This window comes from Harpia harpyja, chromosome 18 (genome assembly GCF_026419915.1).
Source record: "Harpia harpyja isolate bHarHar1 chromosome 18, bHarHar1 primary haplotype, whole genome shotgun sequence".
In the NCBI taxonomy this organism is placed as follows: Eukaryota; Metazoa; Chordata; class Aves; order Accipitriformes; family Accipitridae; genus Harpia; species Harpia harpyja.
In genome coordinates this window covers 1,404,345-1,432,056 of record NC_068957.1, presented here as the reverse complement: position 1 = coordinate 1,432,056, position 27,712 = coordinate 1,404,345, and the positions used below count along the sequence as shown (strand labels likewise).

The window sequence follows — 27,712 nt, the reverse complement described above, 5'->3', positions numbered from 1 at the left end:
GGAGGGCCGGTCAGCCGGTAGCGAAGCCCCGCCGGAGGAGGGAGCCGCGGGTAAGCTCCCGCTGACGGACGGCGTCCAACGCTTTGAGCCCTTTACCGCGGAGGAAGGCGACCCGCAGCCCGGATGGCTTGAAACGGCGGAGACCTCGCCAGAACCGCGGTTCCGACCCTGACAGAGCCGGGGCCGCCATCCCTTCCCCGCCGCCGCCTCAGCTCTCCGCCGCGCATGCGCAGAGGCGCGCGTCATCCCCCCCCCCCCGCCTTCCTTCAACCACACCACACGGGCGCGCGCGGGGGAGGGAGGGGCGTTGCGAGGGGAGGAGGGGGCGGGGCCTCAATGCGCGCGCGGCGGCGGCGGCGACTCCCTCCCGCCGTTTAGCGAGCCGGGATCCAGACGGCGCCGGAGAAAGAAGGAGGAGGCGGCGGCGGCGGCGGCGGCGGCGGAGCGGGCGCCCACTCACCGACCGACCCGCCCGCCGCCCACGGCAGGTACCGTGCGAGGGGAAGGGAGGGGTCGAGGGTGCCCGGAGCCCTCGGCTCGGCGTTGGACTGGCCGCGCCCGAGCCCCCCCCCCCCCCCCCCCCCCAACCCTCCCCGCAGCGCCCCGTCAGGGTCTCGCCCCTCCGTTCCCTCACACGCACCCGGGCGCTCCCCGCCCCGGGCCCGCTCCTCACGCAGGACATCCCCCCCCTCCACGGTCCACTCCCACCCGGGCCCCGGTCTCCCTCACAGCACCCGGTACCGGCTGCGACCCTCTCCCCGCCCTCACCTCCCCCCCCCCCCCCCCCCGGCCCCGGTTCCTCCCTCAGCGCGGCCGGCCCCGTCCGTGCCCGCGCACCGGGAGCTGTCCACGCTCCGGGACTCCCGGCCGGGCGATGGGGTCCTCCGGGGTGGGGTGGGGGCCGGAGACGGCTTCGGTTTGCAGCCTGCCCGCCGCTGGGGGGGGGGAGGGCCCTGGGAGCCCCGGCGGGAGGTGGGGGGGCACACAGGCGGCCTTCGTTCGGGTCCCCCCCCGCCTCCCACTGCATCTCGTCCGCTGTGGGGAGGAGAGCCCGTTAACCTGCCGTTAAAAACCCGGATGTCTTTTTGAAAAAGTCCAAATTATTGTCTCCGGCACAGTAATGGCTTGAAATGTGGCTTCCTTCTTTTTTTCTTTTTTCTTTTTTTTTTTTTTTCCAGCCCATTATACAATGAAATTAAGTTTTGCAGATTTATATTAATCTTTTTTTCCTCCCCTATCCTTGCAGCTTTATTTGGGTGGTTTCTAGACTTACTGGTCGTGGGAAAAGGCTTAAACGGTTTTAATCTGTTTGTTCCTTCCCTGCCCCCCCCCATGAATGAAAATGCAGTTTTCGCTGCTCCTCAGCCTTGGAGAGGAACTGATTTTTTGGATGACAGATCGCATTGCCCCCCCCCCCCCCCCCCTTGGGTCATTGTGTTTTGCTTTGACAGTAGAACTCTTAAACTCCCCGCTGGTGCATCCTCAGTGAGTTACTGAGCAATAGCTTTGAAATGTCTTTGGAAATCATGCTAGTTTCGTTACTCACTGAGAGGTTGGATGATTTCGTAGGAGCGAGAATCCACACAAGGAGATTGTCAAAGTGGGCATATGAGTAGGAATCGGATTGCTTGGTAACTACAAATTAAATTTCTTTTCCCCATGTCAAAATTATTTCAGCAATGCTTCTTACAGGTATGGTTTTGAAAGCTATGTTTAAAGTGCCTGGCAGCCAGCTCTGTTCACTTACAGCTCTTCGTAAGTGCTGTTCGTGTTCATTATTAATTCAAACGTAAGCCTACAATGTTCATCTTGCATGTAGAGGACCAAAATAAAAGAAAAACCTTGTCAAGTAAAAAAGCCCCAAACTATATTTTTTAGGAAACATACTCAGCTACTGCTGTTACAAGTAACAAAGTAATAGGGAGATGCTATGGTGTATATGGAGCGAGTGTCTGTATTTTTAACCTTGCTTGCTTTGTGTACTTTGTGTGATATTTAATTTTTGTGGTTTCCTCTACCAGCTGGCAGTTAGGCCTTAAAACCAGGAGAAATTTGCAGACAGCAAGGGGGGGGGAGAAGAACGTCTACAGCCACAAAATATTAGGGTTCAAATGCAGTTATAGTGCCTGCATCAAATCTTTTAAACTTTGAATTGGCTGTGTCATCTAACTCGCTCGTCTGTCAGTCTATTTGCCCTCCTTCTGCAAAATAGAAAGGATTTGTAATTTTTTTAGGGGAATCCATTTTACTTGCTCTGTGGAACATTTATCTTGTATCAGGGGCTTCAATGAAGAGTCAATTCAGAAATGAATGCACGCATTGAAACTGAAAACTCATGTAAATCACTAGCGCAGGGAAAAATCAGTGTGTGCTGCTTATTCTGTAAGTGTTGTAAAACTGTACGTTAAGTGCACCAGCATTATTTTAGGGCTTTTGGGAAGCCTGAATACCTGTGCAGTTTAAAGCTGCTTGAGTGACAGTGCTCTGCACGCTCTTCCTTGGTCAACACAACCACAGGATGAATAGTAGCACTAAAGACAGGAAAAGCAGAGAGATGGGTTCATTTTGTGAAACTTATTGGAATGTGTAATCTATGGTGTGATATATTTATCTTTTTTTTTTTTCCTATTTTTCGCTGTCTTTGCATCGCAGAGCTTGCCTCTCTCTTTTCAGTTGTAACAGGAAAATATGCCAGTAAAGACATGCTTATTTTCATGTACCACAGTAACTACAGTTCCTGTCGTTAGTCATTGTCGTTAGTCTTTGGTATAGGCTGATACAGAAATGTTTTCAAGTTTTTTCTGCTTTTCCAGGATAAACCTGGTAATGAACAAAGGATGTTTTTACCATTTTCTTAATGCTGTCATTGTCTGACGTCAGCACCTTGCTAATTATGTTTCCTGACTTTGCTCAACCAGTGCTTTTCTCATGTATTTTGTTTGTAAACAGATGGAAACTAAACTATTGTGCGTGATTAAATCAGCTTCCTTTTATACAGTCTAATTTGTAGCATAATAGTTGCACATCCTAGCTGTTTAAAATGAGTCGTTTGTGTTTGTTGAAATGTTTCATACTAATTTCAGTTGTTCTTTTTCAATAGGTTTTGATTAAGTTCAGTCACATGGTACCCCAGTGAAATTAGTTTGTGCTTATAAAAGTCAGAATTTGTGGTGTTTAATTCCAGTTTGCTTAAAATATCATGCATCTTTGTGGAGCTTTTATACGTTTTTCATGTCTTGCAGTGAAACTCTGCGTTTTGGATGATGGTAGTGCCTGGAAGCGCCCCGGTCATACAGCAGGATCATGCTCTGGAGCCTGACTTAGGACGAGACTCAATGGAGAACTCTGCCATGGGCCCCGACACGGAGCCGGCATCCGAGGAGGTTGGCCCAGAGCTAGAGGAGGTGCGAAAGCTGCGGGAGCTAGTGAGGAGACTGGAGATCGAGAATCAGCACCCACGAACGAAGAGCAGCAGGAGCATGCTTGGGACAAACATGCAGAGTGAGATCCGTGCTGGTGTGGATAACCATGACTCTGGTCTTAATGGGATGGAAATTAATAACAGCATCAATGTGATAACAGAGAAGCAAGAATTGCAAATCATGGCAGATCTGAACAATCAATTAAGCAAAATAAGAAAAGAGGAAGGAGAGAACAACTGCTTAAAAAAAGACATAGATGCCCAAACGCAATATAGCTGCAACAGTGCCACTGAGGAATTTTCTTCCAGCATGTGTAAGGTGGAAATGAAGACCGCTGATAACGTTAGATGTTCTTCACATATGGATACAAGTAATAGCACAGAGCTTATGGGAAACATGGTCATTACAGGTATTGATTCCTCAGTTAAAATAAATGAACAAAATCCCAGTGAAAAATGTGGAGATCTAGAAAGTCTTTCAAATAACACAGATCTGGATGAAGTCAAAGTGTTAGAACTTGAAAATTGCAATGAAGAAGAAGATAGCTGGTATGTATCTCAAAATTTCAGTGATACATGGAACTTAACACTGCTGTGGTTGGGAGTTTCTGTATTTAGGTGTGCAATAATTTTTAAGGGTATAAAGTGATTTCGATACAGTGCTTTGATTTTTAGCAGCAAGAATGCAGTTCTCTTTATCGGCTGTTCTTATGTTTAAGACCATTGTGCCAAAGAATTATTTTTTAAAAAAAAATCAGTTTAACTGTAAAGCTTCTTTTTCCCCCTTTCTTCCTGATGCTGCTGTAGCAAGCGCAGAAAACCTTCCTTTCCCTGTTAGTTTATTCATGTATAAGGCACGCAGATGAATGAATAATGGAGTTTTTAAACTTTGTACATAACTGTCAAACACTGTATTTAAGTAAGAATTTTGTAAAACACAAACTGAGACCTTAGACCGCCTGGAATTTGTGGCTTTTGCTAGTATCTAAGACGACAAATCATTTCCATTTCCTGAATACTGTTTCTTTGCAGTTAACCTGTTTTCTTTTGTTCAGGGGCATGAACTGAAACAGATCAATGATGTAATCCTTAACCGACCTTACTTTGTAGGACTCTCCACTTCACCAACAGCCTTGTTTAGAACTTTTTTATAAACCGGTAGATGAATTTCCCTTGCCCTTCCAAAGCTAGTTAAAGTTCAAGGCTAATTCCAGCTCATGCGATAGCTGTGACTTGAGATTTTACCTAGAGTTTGTAATGTTAAGACTTTGTAGGATAGCCTCAGCGATCTGCAAATTGTGTTTCAAAATTGTGTAGCTAGAGATTAATCTAGCAGCGAAGACAGCGTTGCGGAATCGTTGCTGAATACAAAACAAATCTTAAACTCTAAAAATTCATTAGCCGTTGTAAGTGAAGGTAAACTTTGTTAATGGAATGGAGCTCAAAAATGTAATTATGTCAGCCCAAGTCTAAATTCAAGCTTATTAAAAACAGGGGAAGCCATTTTTGAGATGACAAGTGAAGGAAGACTGGTTTTTCAGCGTTTGTTAGTTTTGGAAAGGAATGTATAAAGTTAGAAGTGTTCTTCAAAATTGAGTTTCTTCTTATGCGTTCTTTTTGTGGGCATTCAGAAAGTTCATTCACACACCTCTCCCAGCTGCAGATGGTACAAGTGATTTCTCATGGGCTTTTAATTTCTACTGCCAGTCATGATTTTTTTTTTTTTCTTTGCAAGATTTCTTTTAAAACCCTAATACTGGTTCTAACTTGATCGCTGAAACTCTTTGGCATACCTAAACACAATTTTGAGCAAATTTTTTTTTTTTTTTTTTTTATAATAAGAGAGAGAGAGATAAAGGAATATATTTAACAAGTTGAGTTTGGGAGGCAGGCTTCATTATTTCCGTGTTAATGAAAATGGCTAGTTTTATATTCATGCTTATATAGCCTGTGACATGAGAGATTCTTCAAACTATATTGACTTGTTAAAGAAACTAGACAGAGTCTGAGATTTACACGGCCGGTGAATACTGTCCAATGCAGTCAGGATTGATTCTGTACCCAGAGGCTCAGTTTATTAACCTTTCCTTGAGTTCGTGGCTAATAAGGTTGTTCTTCTTTACCAGGTACGCTTCTCAGTAGACCTTGTAGGATCTTCATGTTTTTGATACCTCTGTTTTCTCATCAAATTGGGTTCATCTAGGCTAACATATTAAAAAGAGGTGCCCCAAGGAGTTTAAATAACATTGGTATTATGGAGCTCTTGTGCAAGTTCTATTATCATAAATTACCTTTAATCATGTTGCATTGCTTCTGTCTGTTTTGTTTTCTTCTTGTCAAACAAACCTAGTAAAACAAGAGGCCGTTTTTATGATGGCATCTTGTTGCAGAGCTCTTCAGCTAAACTGAAAGTGGGGAACGAGTAATGTATGTACAGTCAATAGCGCATGGCCATGCTTATTGCCAAATATCCTAAATTCTCTTCATAAGCATGACTCACATACTGTCCGTGCAGATATTCATGCATTCCTATCAGCAATAACCAGAAAACAGTGGTTGGGGAGGAGAGGGGGGGCTTCTTTAAAACAAACAAACAAAAAAAAACCCAAACACCCTTAATGCTATATGGATTTAGGATCAACTATAATAAGGTGGCTTTGCTGATTGGGGGAATTTTGTACTGCCTGGGTGCAAGTAATACCTAAATGTGTTAAGCAGTATATTAGTGAAAGCAAATAGCTTGCTATGTTGTTATATTTGCAGTCCTTTTTTAATATTATACATTAGGAAAAAAACTTTAGCTAATATTGGAACATATCATGTGTACTTTGATACTTAGGATTTTTGGCAAGTTCTGAGAAATTCACAGTGGCTTTGTTTTTTCCCGTCACTGCTGAATTGATAGATTTTAACCACCCAGTCCTTTTGGTATGCTGACCTTTTCTGTATTATCAGCTAGTAGAGGGGATGGTGCTTTATACCTTAAAGAATACCAAGAACTCATTTTGTACTCTTTTAAAGTGTGGAAGTGTTTAAAATAGGGGATGGGGAGCAGGAAGCTTTCAAAAAGAGAGGCTTTAGTTCTTACATCTTCATGTTATGCTAGTTTTAATAACGGGTCCAAACTTCGGGGTAATTTCTCTTGTGGTATTGTAGTTACGCCCCATGACTACTTCGTAGGTTCGAAACCTCTAGTTAAGTCTACCACGTGGATTTTTGCCACTTGAGCTGAAGTGGTAACAGCAAAAACCATTGCCCTAGGAGGGCCAAAATGGAAGCATGAAGGCGTGGGTCAGAGGATTTGTTACTGTTCTCTGCAGATAAAGTCTCAGTTTCTGCGCTGTTTTGAAATTATTGGTTTTATTTGGATCAAGCTTGCAAATGTTTCTGTGCAGCTTCCCTTGGTTTCAGCAAGATTTGCATGGTCTCAGGTTTTGTTTTTAAAAACAACCTTGCAATGACTGAACTCCTGTGAAACATGAGGTACTGCATCACCTGCAGTAGCTGTAACTCGGTACTTCTTTGGTGTCTGTCCCTTGACTTGCTTTCTTAGGTCACTTTCTCAAATAGCTGTTCAAAATTGTAAATATCCTTGAGACCCAATCAAGCGAAAGTCGGCTTTCTGTGCTGTTGAGTTCAGCATGATGCTTAACTTAGACTTCAGTGCTGTTTTCTCATTACTGGTTACCAATTCGCTCCCTTATGCTACGCTTCAGTGCAGGTCAACTCCTGAGCTGTTTGTAGAAAGGCTGTTGTCCGTACAGAAGGGAACAAACAAGATATGCTTGCAATAGCGTTAGTTTGCTTGTCGTCTTAGTGTTTGTCATTCTTGGATCCCCCCCGTATATAAGAATTAGGTTGTAGTTTTCTATGTGTTTAGTTTATTGTTCTTTGTGCAGTGATTTGTGTTCAGCATTTTGTTACGCATTCCCATGCTACTTGTTTGGTGCTTTGCCAATTGCCAATTATTTTTCCTGGTAAGACTTGGGAGAGAGAATTTTGTCTTGGAATTATGATGAAACGATTCAAATTCCAAGCCCCTCTGAACTATAAAGTATTCTTATTAATGTGTCATTGGATGAAAGAGGGAGAGAGTAATGGCAGAAATGAAAAGCCTTGAAGTTTTTCAGTACTCTTTCTCCTTTTTGCTGGATTAGACTTTCTGCCTCCATCTCCTTTGATGGAATGAGTACCAAACTCTCTGTCCATGCCTCACCTTGAACAGCTTTAGGTTTTCTCCTTGACGGAAGGAAGTAGGCCCTTGGATGTGTCTCCCCAGTATTGCTACTGCTGTTGCTTAAGGTCTTGATCCCAGTGGCAAAACTGCCAGTGGTTTTACACAGGGCTTCAGGATAAGCTTTTATGTGTGTTCTGCTTTTTTTTTTTTCTAAAACAAACCAACCAACCCAAAACAAAACACGCCATAACAATCAAGCAAATCCATGTAACAGAACCTTTTCTTTAAGTTTCTTTTAAATTGCTGAGTTCCTTTTAGAAGAATATGTAGAATGTGATGAGTGTGTACATGAATGTACAGGTCTACTCAGCCTAATGTGGTCCTGTTTTTTGTGGGGTGAGGAGGAGAAGGAATCCATGTCACTCAGGTGAATCCCTACATTGCTGCTACATCCACGCCTTGCACAGTTTTCATTCCGAAAAGCCTGTCTTTCGACATAAAATAGGTCGTGCTGCCTTCACCTTAGTGTTGTGTTTTCTCCCGCTTGAATACAAGAGTTCAACACAGCAAGTAGGGTGCCCTTGAAATAGTCTTTGTAGGAAGAAGGAGCATGGTTTACTCAAATTACTATTTAGGAGTTTCCTGGGAGTGTATGTTTTCAGACTTAGCCCCATGTCCAGTGGCCTTCTGTATTAATGTCTAAAAGCATTTAATTCAACTTACTGCAGGATATCATCGTTGTTAGCTTGTTGTACCATCAGAGATAGGATCAAATTTTCTGGAGAAGTTCCACCAAACGAGGATGTGGTTCTGCACAAAACTCGGGTATTGTACCAATATAGGATTATGAAAAATGTGTCCTCTTGTGCCTCTGATTTGGGGGAGAACTTTAACTCCCTATTCTCTATATAATCAATTTGTACATTTCCTCAGGCCGTGTAGTGGTTCGCCTGCGATCTTTCCTTGCTGACAAGACTCTTCATGACTTAGAAACAGTAACTTGCAAGGTCTTAGTTTCTCAGACTGGTCATCAGATGAAAACCTTCTAGAGGTATTTTTAACAATGGATTGGTTAGCTCTGTTGCATTAAATAACGTACAGAAGACTTACCAAAAACATTTCCTGATTGTCTAGGTTGTTTGAATAGTGCGTTACCCGTTTGTGCTAGCTGCAGTTAGCCGTTACGACGGTCTGTGTAATGTCTGTCTCGCTGTGCACAATCTCTGGGTAGATTGAGCTCCTTCAGAACCCCTCTGCGCAGCGTTACGATAGCATTACCATCGGCAGTCTTCGTTGCCAGTAATTGCCAGTGCCGGAGTAGAGTAACCTGAAAGGAAAAATCTACCTGCTTGTCTGACACTTGTGTGCAAAATATGACCTTTCGGGTTAAATTGCTTTTGATGGCAGAGGCTTAAAATGACTGAGTTCTTACTGAAATGCTTGAGGAATTGGCTCATGGCTTTCTGTAAAATGAGGTGTGCTCATTTGCGCTGCCAGAGTGGAGGGGGAAAGCCTTTTTATGTTGCTGCAGCAAGATTGCTAGAGATGCTGCTCAGCATCCTTGTGCAGTGTACGTATAATAGGACTCTTAAGTTGTCCCACAAGGTGCCTTTTGATCGTCTTACAGACTATTGGCTGTGTCATGAGATTAAGCTAATGCGATGTTTAGAGCTTCTGTGACTTAGCGACTAGATCTTTGGTATTTTGTTCAGCAGGATTAGTAGCTAGATAGACATGAAAAAGTGGTGCCTCTTCTGCGTTTTGCAGTATAATTTTTTTTTTTCCCTCTCTTTCCCATTTCTGTTTCTTGGGATAAAGGTTCACACCTCCACTTGGACTAATACTATAATGTTTTTGTATGGAGAGTTTGCCACAGTATTTTTCTCATGTTTTCTTTCTGTGTTTCTGTCATTTCAAGACCTGGGCAGTATTGGTTCACCATTGCTTTCCACAGCACTGTACTGTCAGTATTGGTATTTCTGTTCAACAGTAGTGTTTAGATTTGAGACTAGAACAGCATAAGCGCAGTAATAAATCCGAACATCAACTCTCTGAAGGAAAGGAAAATGAAAGTGTAATCTGTTTGAAATACATGCTTTACAGAAGAATTTAGCTGCTGCCTTAGCACTTTATGGAGGTGTATCTTATAAACCTGAATTGTTCTAAACATACTTAGCTACCTCAGGTCTCCTCCTTGCATTGATGTATATAACTCAAAGGTTTGAAAATCAGTATAATGTCTGCCATTTTTGGTACCGCTGTAGCTACTGGTGCTAAGTGCTGTAGAAGATGTATAATAAACCAAGCATGTGTCTTAAAAACTGAGGTTCATTTTACTTTGTTTAATTTACTAATGTACTAGTTATAGAGCTTTCTGCAGCCTGAATTCTCTTCTTATGATCTGTAGATTTACTAGTGCAAATATTGTGCATGATTAGGATCTTAAATTCTGAGGCAATAGTGGCTTGCACTCTTCTAATTGATCTGATGTGTTAGTACATTGTGAAGATGCCTTTTTTTTAGTGCAGTGTGCAAGTTGAGAAAGTTGTCATAGTGTTTTCTAGATTCTTGGGGGGGGGCGGTATTTAAAGCAGTATTTTCAAAATCAAACAATAGTGGCCATTAGCTCCCACAAATCCTCCTGTGGCATTGACCCCAAAAGAAAAATAGTATCTCTAGAAGATGTCGGAATAAAGTGCAAAGAATCCCACAAATTTATTTTTTGAGTGCCTACATTCTTAATGGAAGAAAAAAATCTCATGTTGTGCTTGCTGCACAACTAAAACTACTTGGCTCTTACCAGAGGTGCATTTCATAAAATACTTCATATGGGAAAGTGAAACACATACGCTAGTAAGCAGAAACTAAAGATGCTTTATCTAAGCATTTCCTCACAGAAGCTGAAGATAATTTCATTCATATTTAATGTTATGCAGCAAAACCCCGATACATCAAATTGAGAATATATGGCCAAATGTTTACTTTCTGAATTTTGTATTAGGCCTTGTAACTCTCTAAATAACTTCTAAATTGTCATTTGCAGTTTGACAAAAGAAAATATTCAAAGCATAACCTTTTGCTGTTTAAACAGAACATGCTTCACACCCAAACTGCTGAGTTGTAGGAACAAAATGCAAGGTAAAGCTTGTTCAGTAATCAGGTATTTGTTAAACTCAAAAGACTTTGGCTGACTCGTAAACCGGCAGTTGTATGCATACTTAATGGCATGCCTGAGTACATTTTTTCCAATGCTTATTGGATTAAGTTAACCTGACAAATCAAACAGCCTTAGAGGATAGAACTACCAGAAATAAAATTCTGCATATTTTTAAGCAGAGCAGAGTGAGTCTAGTTTATCACAAAAACCTCTTTCAGAAGAAAGCCTGTTTTAGTTCAGCTAGAAATGTGGTACTGTATTAACCTGGCCACTGTGGCTGCGGCAGTTGTGCCACGGTGGCTAACGGAGGGTGCCACCACTGGGTGGCGGAAGCCTTTAGTAAAAAGCGACTTTTGGTTCTTTGTCATGTCCAGAAAAATATTAACTTCTATTTGTGAGACTGGTGTTTTTAGTTTATCAGCTGATGGTGTGTAGTGCTCCAGAAGAATAAGCTATGCAAGCATATTTTGAGAAGTGAGCTTGCTAAGTATGTTGAACCTTCCCCAAAGCTGCTTAAAAAGGAAAATAGTAAACCTGACGCTGATGAAATCAAACCAGAATTCCTCTTTTTTTTTTATAAGTTGCCCGTCAGTGCTCTGAAAAATTGAGTTAGCTTACTTAATTGAGGTTAGTGAAATTTTAAGTGAGACCATCTCTTGCCAATAGACTTGTCAGCTGAAAAATGAGAGTCTGCTGGCAGACTACAGAGGACTCCGACACCCTGCGAAGCAGGTAGCTCTGCTCCAGGTGGAAATGGTTCTAGCAATCAAACAAGTGTTATCATTTTCAGCTGATACAGTCCTGGGTAGAAACATGATTAGCACTGTGGAAGGAGCTGGGTAGAACAACTACTTCCTGAAGTAGAGCAGGATTTTCTCCCTTAACCTAAAATATGTGAAGAACAGCGTGACCTGCCCTAAGGAGGCTGTTGGCCTCTTTTTTGTTTGATGGTTTTATTGCTGCTTTTTTTTGGTCTGAACTGTAAAATAAATCCAGAGAAAGAGCACTTTGCTTTCTCTGTTTTATTGGATCTGAGTGGTTGTAATGCTCATTTACCCGTGCAGAAACGCAGCAAGATACGCTTGTGAGGTCTTTCGTAAAAGGTAACATTGCACATTCAGGAATATTTGTGTTCGTGTTTCTCAGCATTTATTTTGTCAATAGCAAATTAGGTTTTGGATTTTTTTATTTGCATGTGGTTTTGTGTAAAGCTTGGTGTGAAAAAGCTTCTGTATGAGACATGACTAAAGAGACTGAATCTCTGCTCCCTGAATAAAATGGGTCTGGTCAGGGGCAGGAATATTATTGACAGTGGCATGTCAAGAGGCAATAGAGAATAATTACCTTCCACCTGTATCCCATCCCCCAAGAACCAGACAATATCAAGAGTAAATAGCAGGTAACTGCTTCACAGCAAGTGAACGCAGGTGGTTCTTCACCCCGTGTGTCTGTGCATTGTGGGACTCGTTGCAGTAGGGTGCTGTGGGTGCTAAAAGCAGGTATGAATTCAAAAAAGGGATTAGATGGATTCACTGAAAAATACTCCTTTGAGAGCTGTTGCATACAGAGGTGCTTGATCTGATAGCCCCAAACTGCAAAGTTGTGGGAGTCCGGGACAGCTTTCTGCATCAGTACAGCTTTTGGATTGATTGTTTCTGTACTTACCCTTAACTGGATACAGGATAGGAGACAGGGTGATAGGTTAGACAGACATTTTGATGCCAGCACAGTGATTTAAATATCCCAGTTGTTCGTATATTTTATCTTGGCCAAACATTGCTTTCATGGATAGGATGCCCGACAACTGAGAGTCCCATAGTATGTTCCTATAACTTTTAAACGCAAGGGGTTTTCAGAAATTAATGGGATAATTACTAAAATATCTGATGTTTTATATTAGATTTGTTGTGGAAAGGAGTATTTTATGAATTGAATATGAGATGTCTGTGTGAGAATGAGTAACTGGAGCAGAAAGACTTGATGTATCTTGCTGCAGGAGCGTCAAAAGTTACTGCTGGCAGAGAAAGTAGGAGGCAATTGAAGTGCATGCAGACATTCCTTGAAATCTTAAAACCATCCTCATGATCATTTTATGCTCAAATACTGGATTTTGCACTGATGAAGATGAAATATTATGTATACATCAGTGTGAGGACAGCTGTTGGGAGTAGCGTAAACCAAGTGTGGCTGTAGCTGGTTTGCTGGTGATGAAGAGGTGGGGGTCACAGGTGATGTTGAGTATACCAACAACTTAACTTTTAGTAGTATTCCAGCAGCCCAAGCTTGAACCTTTCCTTGTGCAGGCTGTGTACTTTCTCTGTGAAGCCATCTTTAAGTGAATTTTTACTATTGTGATAGTAAATTTTGTTTCGGAGTCATAGTATACAATTTAAACTTTAATTTTTCCCTCTGTTTTTAGTTTGGATAACTTTTCTATTGCTTACCATCAGGCATGCTTTAGTAAAAGCTACTTTGGATGCTTTGAGTTAATGAGCGTTTTTTACTGTCTCCTTTCAATTGTTGCAAAGGCTCTACGTGTCCCCAAGAAAATCTACTACAGATCAGAAAACAGACTCACCTTTAAAATGGTGCCGACAGGTGTTGGATAATCCCAGTCCTGAGACAGAAGCAGCCTGCCGAACTCTTATTAACAGACTTGATCAAGGTACGTAAACTATAAGCATTGCGTCTTCAAGTGTCTCTTATTTCCACTTGTGTACTTTACATTGTTCAGAAACAGTAAAGCAAAGGAGACATGAAGTTTGCGGTTGCTGTAGTGGAGAATATCTGCAGAGATAGCACTTCAGATGTTGTGCTCTTGGTGCATATTTGTACAGCCATGTTTGTTATTGTATAAAAACCTCCCTGCTCTTGGTTTACATTGACAATGCATCAAGTGATGAAGGTAAGAGATCATTCTGTAAACATTAAGAAAACTATGCTGATTACAAGTAATAGACAAAACAAACTGAACTGTGATGTTTTGCCTCTGTATTTTTTGAGATGCAAATACAAGCATTTGAAATTAATTGCCAAATTGACCACCTTGCTTTCTGGTTTTTTAGTATGTTCAGAGCCCAAACACTAAAATGTATTTTAGTGTATGCCTAAACACTGAAATATATTTTAGTGTTTTCAGGCTCTTGGTTGTTTGGGTTTGGGGTTTTTTTTGTTGTTGTTGATAATATTCAAACATCTTTAATGTGAAAATATGTAGAGGGAGAAAAGTGCTGCTGGGGAGTGGGGGAGAGAATCATATGAAATTATTATTGCAGCTTTTTTCTATATAAAAAAGTTCTAGTGTTGTTGCGTGTTTCTAATGGTGATTATTCTTACTGTATCTTACTGCTAGTATTATTACCTGGGTAAAACAGTTGATGCTCAAAGCTTACAATAATGAAACATTAAAATCTGTAACTTGAAGAAATGGTGTCACTTGGAAACCTAGTTTTTCTTCCAGTTTTATCATCCCCTAAAAGCACTTCATGGTGGCTTTCAGCTGTGTTACTTAACCGCTGAGGGAAAATCCCTTACTTCATCTGCCTGGAATGAAAGCACTATGTTCTGTTCAGTAGTTGCATACCACCATCATAGTCAGTATTCTGGGGTTGTAGGTTTGTGTTTTCTCTTTTCCTTTTTCAGAGCACAGAAGGATCAATCCCATAGTAGCCTTTCACTGATGTAAGGGCTGTTAGAATAGATGCATAGTTTACTTCATCACAAAACCAAGGAGGTTATTCTATTTCTGCATACCTGTAGTACATCACCTGGAATCCATCTAGTAGATAGCCTACCTTTGTCTTTTCAAATGTACTCCAGGTTTGTATGTAAAATGTGCAAGTCCTGGGCTGAATTGCTGCTAGCCAAGATGCTGAGGGGTTTGAAGTGAAGAAGTAATCCTTTTCTGTAGTGTATAGCTTTCCTTTCTATATCATAGGTTTCCTATATAGGCAGCTGTGATTTATCCTGCAGCTGGAGGGATGACTAGTTTTGTTATTTTCTTCTAACAACTCATCATTGGAAAGCATTGCAGAGCAGGATGCGTTGCAGCCTCATCTGTCTAGTTTGACTTGTGAACATCTAAACACAAAAGCTGTGGTGAGCAGTGTTTGAAAAAGTGAAGTTTCTGAGAGAATTAATGTTTTGAAGTTCAGTGATGTTCTTCACTGCTGAAAATACAACCCCCAGTTTGGTGCAAAAATTGTCTCCCTGGGTTTTGCATTGGCTGGTTTTGTCTTCTATGTGAATGCAATAATTTTGATTTCAGTTTAACCAGTAATTTGACCTCAGTGATTTGAAGTCTGAGAGGCCGCTGTTTTGTTTTGGTATTTTTGTTTAAGTTTACATACTAACAGTGTTTTGGCACTGCTTGTAGTCAGGCTTATTTTGAGTTTAGCCTTGAAGTTCCTGATCTGAGATAATTTAATGTAGTTTGAGAACAAACTTAATTTACTTTTATAAACCATCTGTGCTTAAAAATTCAAATGAAGATTCATTTGGTTAACTCTTTGCTTTCTGTCTGAAATGTATAAGGCTTTACTTGTACTCTATCACTGTTTTCTAACTAAAGTAGTCTGACCTTATATTTGTGGGGGAAATAAAAAAGAAAACTACATAGTGAATCTTCATTATTTTCTTAGCTACTGTTCTCTCAACAGTAAGGGTTTACTAGGCAATTCAGCAGCCCCTTGAATATATAGAGAACGTAGACCAAGTCACTTCCGTAGCATTGTAGCTGCTTGTTTCCAGCTTCAGTAAGCATGGATGTGCTAAGTTTTGCTACCTGTCTTCTTTTTGATTGTTTTGCTAACTCGTGTGTGAGTCTGTGTGTTGAATAAATATTTCAGAATGGTTGTTTTTATATTAATTTGCTCTCCTTTTAATCTAAAGGCATAGCTTTTGTGGTTTAATGCTGTTTTGATTCCATCCTTAAAAATTCGAAAGTAACCCATATGTAAACATAAAGTTCAATGGGGTTTCTTAAAATGAAGATGGGGTATAGAAGTGGCAGATACTTATGAAAACAGTCATCTTTGAAGACCAGCACTGAAACTTTCAGAAATGTATGGCTGCTTTAAAGCCCAGTTTGTCAGTAGTTATTCTTGGAATTCTTCAGAAGTGACAAAACAAGTTAAAGGGGAGAGTGAGCAAGGGAACAGGCGCTGCTTTGCTTCCTACATCTTGTAACTGACACCATCAAGACATCTTATTCGAAGTACATCTGTTACAATATTTAATCTTGTTTGATCTGATGCCTTTCTTTATCTTATGCTCTTTGTTTTTAAAAATAATTTTATAACCTTTATGGCTTTTTTGTATTTTTCCTTCTAGCCAGTAGATGGAAAAACCTGTATTGCAGTCCATTGGCATCACCAAGCGCACATAATTTGAATACAGAGACAGGCTCCTGTAGCAATGCACTAAACTCTCCCGGGCATCTCAAATCGACTAACAAAGCACTACTAACCTGTGGCAGCTCAGGTATGGCATGTCAGTAGAGCAGTGCAAACCTGTAGTGTTTAAAATGCAAGGAGTATTACTAATGGACACAGGGAAAAGTTGTCAAGAAATGTGAGTCCACCCGTGGGGTTTTCTCCTTTTAATTTGCCTGCTTACTGACCCAGGTTTCATCTATTATGTGGGAGAAAACCTCCTTGCATTCTAAATGTCATGTAGTTATTTCATAGGTTTGTTTCTATAACTTCCTTTATATTTATAAATTGTACTAATTTTAAGTGACTTAAAATAGAAAACAGCTGTTGGGGCAAAGAAAATATTGCACTTGAATAATGTTATCATATGTAGGTGTTAACTTTATAAAGTTACTTGGATTCAGTTTTCTGGCTTGAGAGTTTGTGAAGTTTCTTTTGAAAATATTGATTAATGTAGGCAACAGAAAGAAGCCTTGTGCTTTAAGATAAAAGGTGTTGTCTCCAGGGTAAGTCTTTAAATTGGCCGAGTGGGCAGCTAAACACAAAATAACAAAAGCTTTCTATCAGGCTTAATTGTGTTTGGAGACAGATTTCCTACCTTAGAGGCAACTTATACAAAATTCTTGTTGGAAGCCTATCTTTGTAGGTATGATAATAAAGCTTCTCCTAAGTGGCTTGGCCTTAAGTCTGCCTTTACATTTAAGCTGCTTGCTGCCTAAGGAGTCCATGTAGGCTCTTCCAGGAGCTTCGTTTATCCCTGATGCAGTTCACGCTCAGTTTCCTAGTACAAATGCTTTGCCTCTTGGCTTTATTATCAAAGGAGTCTTCCTTGATTCGTTTGTTTTTTTGTGGAAACTGCTATATCCTAATTTGCATGTTTAAAAACATAAAGCATGTTTAACAGTTTCTGGCTTCAAACTTGATGTTAAATGAACCTTTTTTTTTTTTTTTTTTTTAAGAAAAAAAGGGTTGCATATGAATGTTTTCACAGCTGCAGGTATGCTTTTGAGATCTGCTGGTTTTCTGCTGTAAACAGAAATTAACATTTATCTCTATTTTGCAAACAAAAGGACGCATGTAGGACTTATTTTTGCAAGCTGAATTTGGCAGGGAAAAATCTCTAAATCAATTTCTTGTTTTTAATATGAGGTTGGTTGGCAATCTAGATGTCTAACCACATTTTCACACACAAGCAGTTACTGATGTATAAAACCAAAGTGTCTTTGTAACTTCTAGACTTCATTCACTCTGCAAATCTGCTGAAGTTGTTAAGGGTACCAAATAAAAAGCCAAGTATAGAACAGGCTTTGTCCATGTAGGATTATACATGAGAGTTCACTTCATCTGTTTGGTGGCTCTTCCCTTGGGACTTGTGTAAGTGCCAACACGAGTTTAAAGTTCACTGTCGACTTGATTCATTCAAATCTGATTTTATTTCTAAGAAAAACAGAGCTTCCCTACCATTCAAACGAAAAATGTTTAACAGTAACTTCCCTTAAAAACTAAACGAAAATAACCTTTTACAAAATCCAGATGTGGTATATTTTGAAGCTTCTGTAATGAAAACCGTAATCAGTTCATCTTGCAATGTTAAGCCACAGCAGTTTTTACTGATGAAAGAATGTGAATGTTTTTCTTTCCCTCCTTGACTGTTTTTTAAATAGACCTGCAATTTGAAACGCAACAACAAAATGAAACACACACAATTGAATTGGGAACTTTGCTTTTTAAAATGCTGTATTCAGGATGCAACTGTATTAAAAATACAGCTTTTAGTATTAGAGAAGGTGTTAGTTACAGCAGGAAACCTGTGCTTATTCATTATACTACATCCTACAGGTGCAATCCCTGCTCTCATGTTGGCTTTACTTCAACTGCTTACAATGTCTTTTCCTGACACCAGAAGGAAAGAAACAGGAAAATGTTATATGGCAGTGCAGTCTTAATACTGGAGTGTCTTGACTTGGAGTGTGTATTTGTGTAACACACACATGCACAGACGTACCCCTTGACTACGGTCACACTTCTACCACTGTATTATGTAAGCATCTTGAAAATGCAAAAACTTTACGCCTTTTCACATGAGGAATTTGAGGCTTACTGGTACAAAGCAGCTTGTTCAATGTCCATGTAAGAATTTTGTTTTACGCCTGGACTTCAAATGTGTGTTTTCCATGTCATCAGTTACTACTCTTCAAAACTGGTTGAAGAAATAACGTTGGGAACCTGCTGCTTTTGTCTGCCTGACTGGAATTAACCATTGTTTGAAAGGGTTGCTCAGAAATGGTTTTTAGATGTTTTGCTGAGAACAGACAAAATGTTTTATTTCTAGCATCGTTGTTGAGAATTATTCAGTAGGTGCGCTGCCTTCAAGACTTCTTAGAACACAGCAGGCAAAACTGCATGAGCTAAAGTAAAAGTCAGTGGTGAATGACATCCTATAGATGCTTTGGGAGGCTGACATTCTTGCTTTGTCGGCTGGTGTGTTACAGCTAACTTGTTGCTTTTTATTTAAGTGATGATCTCGAATCCCTGCTTGAGCAGGATTTGTATTTCTTAAGCCTACTCTAGCTGAAAGTGATGTTAAGTGCTCTTAGGCTCTTGCATATCTACTAGCTTTATCTGATCTTCTGTCTGATCATGGTTTTTTTAATTTTTTTTTTTTGATGGGTCTAAATCTATATAGAATGAATTGCAACCTTCTCTTGAATCACTTTAAGGTTATGATGTACTCTCTCCTAAAATAGCTCTGTAAGTTACGTGGTTTTATGTGTCCGTCTTTGAGGGTTAGTTATGCTAGGAGCATATTATGGTATTTTGTAACATGTAGCATAGATAAGCACGTTTGCTGTGTAGAGGTTTTACATTTACTAATCCTTCTGCATTTCCAAAAATTTTTCTAGCAGGTGTTTTGGGGTTTTTGTTTTGGTTTTTTTTTTTAAATACAAAGCAGTAAGGTATTTATAAAATGGGAAAAGAAGATGAAGGTACGCTCAGTGTTGTGTGCTCTCTCTCAAAGATACTACCCTGACCCCAAATTAATGTTGATGGAATAGTAGCAAGATTCTCCTGCCATTGCCTGCATCTGCCTGCCATCTGCAGATGGAGATAAGCTAACTGCTAGGTGACGCTTAGCCTTCCTGCGGTAACAGTCATCCCAGATGCCAGGAAAAGTAGTATTTGAGGAAGACCAAAGGCGGTTGTGATACCACATTTCTGCACATAGGGCTACTTAGAAGCCTCCCATGTTTGAAGGACAAGTACCAGTACAACCCTAAAGTTACATGGCTTGTTCTCACCTCCCTATTTTAGTAGCAAGTGGTAGTACTCTTATGCCATGGAAAATGCTGACTTGCTGACTTAAGAAAAAGTACTAACAGGTAAAAGTTTCCACTTAATGATGATTAATGTGATGATATTTTTATTATTATTCTTCAAAAGGGAAATTATTTGTTGCTCTTCCTAATGCCTGACTGATGGAAAAACTTCCCTTGTGGAAAAGATCCTTCCAGTTTGTTTTTTATGACCTGCTGTATGAACAAGCTATGGTCTTCCCTCTAAGAGAGAGTTTGGTTTATGTTGAGAGGAAGAAAAAAAATGGATAAACCTCAGGAGTGGGGAGGAGGCAATCTAGTGTAAATTCTACTTTGCATAAGCAGATTGCATGAGTGATTTTTGAGGTACTGTACTCTGAAAGCCATTTAGATCCTTTTACTCCTATGACTGCTCACCAGCACCCTAGCAAGCACTTTGTATAGCTTTGCAGTTTAATATCTAGATCAATAGTTGCCCCTTTCTCAAAATAGGTAGAAATAATACTGATCTTTTAAAGTATGTTTCTAAGCTCAAAATTACCAAGCATCCCTTTGCCACCTTCTGGACAGAAGTCCACAATTTTTTTTCCCCTGTGCAAAGACTCTGCCTCCTGAAAATCGCAGGTTAAAATACTGAGCATTGTGTTCTCAAGTAATTTCTAACTTCTTAATTATTTCTGGCAACCATACCTCAACTTCACAACTGCACTGATTTTATTACCAGAATAAGTTCTCTGCTGCTCGTTTTTGTTTTGTACGTGGATGTCTGAATGCTTTTTCTGTTCCTCCCTCCTCTTTCCTCCTGAAGGTTATTTGAGCATGCATTCTGCACTGAGCTCTCAGTCATCTGTGGACAGTGAGCTGAGTACATCTGATGACTCCATCTCCATGGGATATAAACTGCAGGACTTGACTGATGTCCAGGTTATGGCACGCCTTCAGGAAGAAAGTACGTGACGGCAATCTCCGTTTGGTGTTACAGTTTTAGAATTGTAGAGAAATGTGGATGGATTACGCCTGTTCTTCTCTTCCTGCTTTCCCCAACAAAAAAAGAATTTAAGAGATCTTTTGAAATGTTTGATTTTTGCTTCCTTTAAAAATCTAAAAAGCTTGCTTTAAAGGGGCTTCCTTTAAAAATCTAAAAAGCTTGCTTTAAAGGGGCTTCCTTTAAAAATCTACAGACCCAAACTGCCACTTAAAGTTAGCAGTTGTATAACCTTCTCAAGATTACACATTGTAAAGCAGAGGATAGTCTTGAAAGTATTATCCAAAACCCCACTTTAAATATGTAAGTGCCCTTTAATACTCAAAAAATATTCCATCCCAGATTGTCTCTGAAATACAGGTGAAGTTTCGTGAGTAACTGTTTCATAATAGTGACTGTTTAAACAGCAGCAGCTCACAGTTGCCCATCTGGTCACTGTCCCCTCACATAAGCAAACACAAGCAGCTGTGACTGCACTGTGTAGTGGTTTGGGGAACTGATCAGCTGAAAAAAATAACCCAGCAAAATTTTTTGCTTGTAAATTTTTGTTGTTCTGAGCTGGCTGCCTAACTGCAGCCTGAAATCATAGTAGAAGCTGTCTAGAAGACTGAATTTTACAAATTGTTTATTTCACAGAAGCTGCAAGTAGTATTTCACTGCTGTGTTGAGTAAAACTAAGAGTTCAAGAGTACTAAAAGTGAAAGAGCTGAAATTACAATTGAAGTTTTGCTCTGGTAGAGTGCTCAGAGACAGCTCTGCGAATTTAACTTAAGCATAAAACCTGCCTGTGTCCCGGTGTGGGGGGATTTCAGGGCCCTGATCCAGTTCCCATTAAAACATTGGTAAACTTTCTGTTGACTTCAGTGTGATTTGGGTGAGGTACTAATTGAAGATCAAGGTGGAACAAAGTGGTTGGATCTGTTGGTCTGTGCAAATTAATCATAACTTCGATTTACAGGAAATAGAGAATGAAGTTCTCTGTTTTTCTTTTGGAGAACATTTACTTACTTTTAGTACTGTGCCTTTAATAAATTTAAAAAATACTATGATCTAGGAATTGGAATATAAGATCAAAAAGAGCAAAAGACATAAGATCTTGTTATCACTTTATTGTAGCTAAGGAAAAGTTCTATTAAAGCAAATAAAGCAAATAATGGCCTTTTTCTTTCTAAACTTGAATATTTTTTTATGCTTTGTGATCACTTAAAAAAAATGTCGAGGAAATCCCATCACATTACAAAGTTTCCAGTGAAATATGAAAAGTGCTTCATCCTCAGAATGGTGGAAGCTTTTCATATTTCCATTGTGAAGGGAGAAGAGTGGGGAATGCTTGCTTTTTTTTTTTTATCCCTCCAATGAAGGGACTGCACCGAGAAGAGGGTTCTTCAGAACTTTAACTGATGCCTTTCTCAAAAGCCCCTTCAACCAGTTTGCTAAATTAGTTCTTGGTCAGAAGTTGCTTGTATTTTGTTAGGCAAGAAGACTTAAATAAAGGCGTAAGTTGGGGGAGGACCTGTAAATAAACCAGACGGATGCACTGTAGATGTCAAGAAGCAGGTATTTTTTCACTTGGAGGCAGAAGTTCAAATCTTTGTTTCAACCTGTTGAACTGCTGGTGGGTGCGTAATTAATTGAACTAAAAAATTCATACTGTAAATTAGACTTCTATACCTAGTTGACCTAACAGAGCTTGCATGGCAATATATAGTCCACAATCACAGCTGCTTGTGTATGTGACCTAAGGAGTAATTCAGGTCAATTTGAATATTAACTCTTTGCTCTAATTAAACAGTACTGATGTGGGTGACACTGTTCCAGTTTAGAGATTCCATATGCTGTGTCTTCAGTAAAGAGAGTTATTAACTTGACTCTCCTTCCAAGGTGAAATGAATCACTGATAAAAGCGCTGCTTCTGAGGTTGTGTTGCAACTGGGTAAGGAATTTCTATTTTAAAGTATGATGACTTTGAGCCGTGTTGCCCTCTATCTCCAGGCCTCCGTCAGGATTGTGCCTCTAGCTCTGCTTCTGTATCACGTCGCAGTTCCAGTGCCTCCCTTCACTCTCTGCGAAGAGGTACCTACAGTGACCAGGAGTTCGACACGTACAGCCTTGAGGATGAGGATGATTATGATTGTTCCCTGTCATACCGTAGCACTCACAGATACTCACCATCTCCACTCAGTTCACCCCGATGTCAGTCCCCTTCTTCCAGTGCAGATTATGGCAGATCATCTACTTCCCGTATCCGTCCCCCAAGGAGATCTGTGCAAAGTCCCATGCAAGACCGGCTCAAGTATGCAAACAGCGAAGGTAAGCTAGTTGCGAGCTTTTGGTAAGAGTCAGTGAAAATAATTTTGACATACGCAGTTCAAAACTGCTGTTATTTAGTGGAAGCTAAGAATTAGTTACATGCTTGTCTACTTCTAAGTGCATATGTTTTTCAAGAGATAGTCTAAACCATTATACATCTCCATTACTACCAGAAGCAGCGAATAAAGAATTTGCTCTTGATTTCAGAGGAGATGCGCCACAGCATGCCTAACCTGGCCAGGACGAGCCTTCGAGCTTTGGAGTCTGTACGCAGCAGTCGGAGCTTGGAGTCAGATCTGCAGGTGCCAAGCAGTCGAATTCCAAGAACTCAGCAACGGTCAGCAGGTCTGTGCAATGTCTTCTATATGCACTGCTGTAGTTGATTTCCTTTTTTCTGTTTAACTGACCCAACTAAACCCGAGGCTCTTAAAAGGCCTGGTGTCCTGAAGTGTGCTTAAAATACTGTTGCCAGCTGAGTTATTCTTTCGTTATTCCACTTCTAGGTCTGGCTCCCAGTAAGCTCAGGTATTCCTCCAGTGCTGGGCAGTCTCCCTTAACAGTGCGACAACCCATGAAAGCAGGGTCATGCACAAACTCCCTGTTAACACCCAGGCAGCCAGTGAAAGCCTGCAGTTACACAAGTCCTGTTAGCGGAGTTCGAAAACCACAGGCATCTTCGCTTAGCACAGGCTCTTCCAGTAGCAGTTGCACTACCAGAAGCAGCAATATGGTCACTGTGGCAAAAAATTCACCCATTAAAGCACGCCCCTCTGTTGGAGGAATCTCGGTGCCCAAGAGCAAGCCGACACCACCATCCAAGAGGTAAGTGTGAGACTTCAAGCCTCACAGACTTCTACCTCTCTTTCACAAATTAAAACCACTTTTTTATAAAGTTATGTTCATCTCCCGGTTTTAAAGTGTGACATGGGTATAGTGTTGAGTCAGAGCTACTGATGAGCTTTAGATGTGGGGCTGTGGTGGGGGAGCCCTTAAAGAAAGGGTAGTACTTAGCTGGAGGATTCATGGATGTTGAGTACTTTGCCCCCAGTCAAGAAGCAATGGGTTGCAGTTTCTTTCAGTACCACTCAAATTAAATTCTGTGAACGTATGTGTGAACCGACAGGCTGGGACTCATCAGCTTCTGGGTGAGATTCCCCTCTTTACCATGTAATCTGTGACCAAACCATTCAATATTCCAGTATTCCATCTGTTTAAAAAAATAAGTGCTTTTTTTTAAACAAGGCTAATTATCCAGGAAAATGAAGAGGCATAGGCTCAAACTTATTTCTATAAGAAATGAACATTAGGGCACATATTTATTTGGTGCATACATCTGGTTTTGGGAAGGGGAAAAACTCTTCCAAATGACTAATAAACTCTCTTTACTGTTAATGTAATAATCTTCCCAGATGACCTACTTTGGTGCCTCTGTAACTTTGCTACTGGTAAAATAAGTTCGGTGGGTTTTTCTTCTTCCTTAGTCTTTCGTTAGGACTTGAGGTGGGCATTGTCCAAGGCCTAAGGAGTTTTTAGAAGGGTTTGAAAAGTAGGACAAATTAACAAGGCTTGTCTTAAGCATGATTCTATATACATTATAGTATAGTAACTTCATACAACAAGGTGAAAGCAGAGCATATATAATGGTTTCCAAAACCAGAATTTTTGTTCTTGCTGCAGAAGTCTGAACTGATTTAGGGGCCGCATATTAATCCAGAAAGATGCAATGAGTTTTTGTACTTCTTTTTTGACATTTATTTCTAGCTTTTATGATTAGCTTCCTAAATATTTAGACAGTGGATATTTGAACTTTGTAGATAGTCTAAAGCAACGGCTGTTTAGTTAGAACATGTTCAATCTCTTTAAAGAGCAAGGCCCCCAAGATGTTCGTAACTACATGCATGGACTGCTTTATGCCATTTTAGCAAAGTGTGTTCTTATCCCATTGTCTTAAGGAATCTGCTGTGCTTTTGTGTGTGGTAAATCCACTACCAAATTGCCACAAGCTATTTTTTACAGTTATTTGCAGTAATATTGTAGTGTAAACTTCTATGATTGAGGGGAAGTTAAAAGCTGATTCAGTATCAGACTAATAAGCAAGAAATACTTGTTGATTTTTTTTTTTAATGTCCCGTTGTAGCCTTCAATAAATTGAACTGTATCTACTTTAAAAAAAAAATGCTCAAAAGGGAATTTTTAAACTCTTAATTTGTAGTAGTACTCTACATACAATCATTATTTTTCCTGTGTTTAGTCATATGTGCAGAGAAGAATACTTCTCTTGGACTCAGTCATGGGAAAAACCCACAACACTATTAACTACTTAGCAGAGCAGGATATATATGTCACTAAATACCCAGTAATAGTCACTTAATTTCTCTGAACTGTCTGAAATTGCTGCTGCTGCGTCTGTTCTGCTGGCTGTCTGGTGCAGGGGATGTGCAAGCTGTGCACATGTGTGACTGCAGCAGTTTACCTAAGGCAGGCAGATTTTTTTTTGACATTGTCAAAAGACAGATGTTGCAGAAGCCCAGTGTAAACCAAAGCCTCAAACAAGCATTCCTGTGTACATCAACAGATTGCTGGGGACTTTGCTTCTTGGAGCTGTTGGTGACTTTATTTTTTTTGTCTCTCAAACCAGATTTCTTCAGTCAGCGCAGACCACCGAGGATGATTCCTGGAAGGATGGGTGTTACTGACAACCCAAAATGCTGATGCACTGCCAAACACTGCTGTGAAGCAGACCCCCAGCTGGCTGGGCGTAAGAACGTTATTTGAAAACGAAACTCAAGAGACCCATGACACTGCAGACTGATGTATATAGTTCCTCTCCTCGTGAACACAGCCTTATCCTCACCTTCTGTTATTCTGCCAAGAGCCTGACCTCTTCGTGGTGGAACAGACAACTGTTTTACTGTGTTTCCACCGTTTAAAACATTACTGAAATACCAGTCTTCACATGAAGACTGAAAATAGCCTTATTTCATATAAACCTCTACTTGCAGCCCTGTGGAAGGTTTGTCACACACAACTTCTGATGTGACCTGCTCCTGAGGACGCTTGCTTAAAAAGGCTGCTGGTTGTCCTGTTGTGCCAGAAAGCAGCTTTGAGCTGTTGCTATGGTGTGTTGCATAGCAGGGGGAGACTAGAAATAGCTATATAGGTGTTAGAAGTAAGACTTTTAAAATTCACCCTGATGTACTCTAATATTTGTCTGAAACTCAACTGTTTGGGTTTGGTTTTTTTTTTTACTTCTGTATAGAATGTATTTCTGCTACTTTTTATTGTTTGTTCTAGATGAAGCCAGTTTTTATAACTGTAGTACACTTCAAGCTGTTGTATTCAAGTGTGTGCATCACAGTTCACAAGTGAAGGAGCAGTACACAATATTTGTGTGGGTTTGTGAACAGGCAGTTGCAGAGACAGGGGATGCTATTTAAAAACTGCTGTTTATCAGCATCTTCATATCTCAGCTGAGGAAGTTAACAAACACCGGTTAAAAGTACACTTTTTAAAAATACCCCCCCAACTGATTTGACTTGAAGTGTTTCCCTTTGATCTCTTTCAGCTAGCCCCTAACTGCCTTGATTTTTGTAGAAGAGTTTTCTACTGTCTCTTTGGCTATGAAGGATTCTGTTTCAGTGTCCTTTTCCTCAGCAAGTGCTGGATGCTACGAGTACAGTCCTAGTACAGAAAATATGCACTGATAGCAATGTTCTCCCTGCCATCAATGTGATTTTGATAGTGTAGTTTAATAAAATGTTATGGTGCTGAAATAGATCTGCTTTATTCAAACAGTGAGCCTGACTTTGGAGTGTTTTTTGTGCTAGGAACGAGGCTTTTCATGACAGGCCCAGCCATACAGCAGTCTGCTTCTGCACTTCAGCTCTTCAAGCTCTGCACAGGTAAGCAGGTCTCCAGAGGAAGGCTCTTACAATGCAAGTATTGATATTTACCTTTAATCTCCTTGGATTTCATAAGAATGAGGCAGGTGCTAGCCCAGGAAAACTTAATGCACAGCACTCAATTCATGTCTTTTTTAGGAGAACATCCACAAGTGGCTGAAGCAGAACAAAACATAGGAAGCACCACTTGGTACCGAATTGCTGTTTCAGTCCAGCTCACGTATGTCCCTGTATCACCCTTGCAGGATAACGCCAGCACAGGACTGACTACGTGGGTAGCTGACTCTTCTCAGCCCCTTGCGCAGAAGTCATCGTCGCACACTAGGAGCTTTGAGACCGAGGTTGGGTTTGTCACCTCTTGAGAGATGCAGCTGTAAGCCAGTAACTGAAAAGTAGCAAGGGGTTTCTTTCTCACATTCTAGTTGCTCATTCTAATGAATATCAGTGTTTTAATATAAACTTAAGATACAGCTGCATACCATTATTTTCCTGAAGGTGAAATAACCCTCTTCTACTTCAGAGCAGCATTGTAAGTCTCAGAGCCAGTTCCACCTTGTTGAAAGGGCAAAAAGGAAGGTTCTTCTTGTAAGCACTGTTACAGGTGGGAGAAGAGGCAGATGAGGCTGAGCTGGAGCTATTGCTCATTCTCTGACAAGAAACACCTCCCTTCCACACATGAAAAATGTCAGACACAACTGTTTTTACACAAATAGGCTTCTCACTACCCCCAGTAAAGCTTTGCAGGTTTATAGCACTGTCCTGTTAAGGTTTTTCCTTTAGGGCAGAGAAGGTTCTTTTCTAATGCTTCTGCCTGGTGGAAAAGCTGGAACCTGGGTCACACTGAACTTACCTTCCCAGAGCACAGAAAAAGACCAGCCACATTTCAGTTTGGTTTCTCTACTGTTTGAGAGTTCTGTCTTTTACTGTGGTCTATATTCCAAAGGTAAGAACAGGCCTGCTTTTTCCAGGCAGTGTGTTTCTTTGCAGCCTCCTAAGTTGAGACAGCTGCTAGTA

At 40.5% G+C, this 27,712-nt stretch overlaps 1 protein-coding gene across 3 annotated transcripts; it reads left to right on the top strand.

Moving 5' to 3' along the window:
• The first annotated feature begins 426 nt into the window (after positions 1 to 426).
• LOC128153818 (SLAIN motif-containing protein-like) lies at positions 427 to 26,594 on the top strand. Of its 3 annotated transcripts, XM_052813610.1 has the most exons (9): positions 427 to 488; positions 3,243 to 3,970; positions 13,284 to 13,420; positions 16,087 to 16,236; positions 20,310 to 20,450; positions 22,479 to 22,796; positions 23,004 to 23,141; positions 23,300 to 23,618; positions 25,435 to 26,594. In XM_052813610.1, exons 2-9 carry the CDS (start codon positions 3,261 to 3,263, stop codon positions 25,490 to 25,492), a joined length of 1,971 nt encoding a protein of 656 aa, XP_052669570.1. In that variant the 5' UTR covers positions 427 to 488; positions 3,243 to 3,260; the 3' UTR covers positions 25,493 to 26,594. The 3 variants fall into 3 exon arrangements, with proteins under 3 accessions (XP_052669570.1, XP_052669571.1, XP_052669568.1); XM_052813608.1 differs by lacking the exon at positions 427 to 488 and having other exon boundaries at positions 1,949 to 3,970; XM_052813611.1 differs by lacking the exons at positions 427 to 488; positions 16,087 to 16,236 and having other exon boundaries at positions 1,454 to 3,970.
• The last annotated feature ends 1,118 nt before the right edge of the window (positions 26,595 to 27,712 follow it).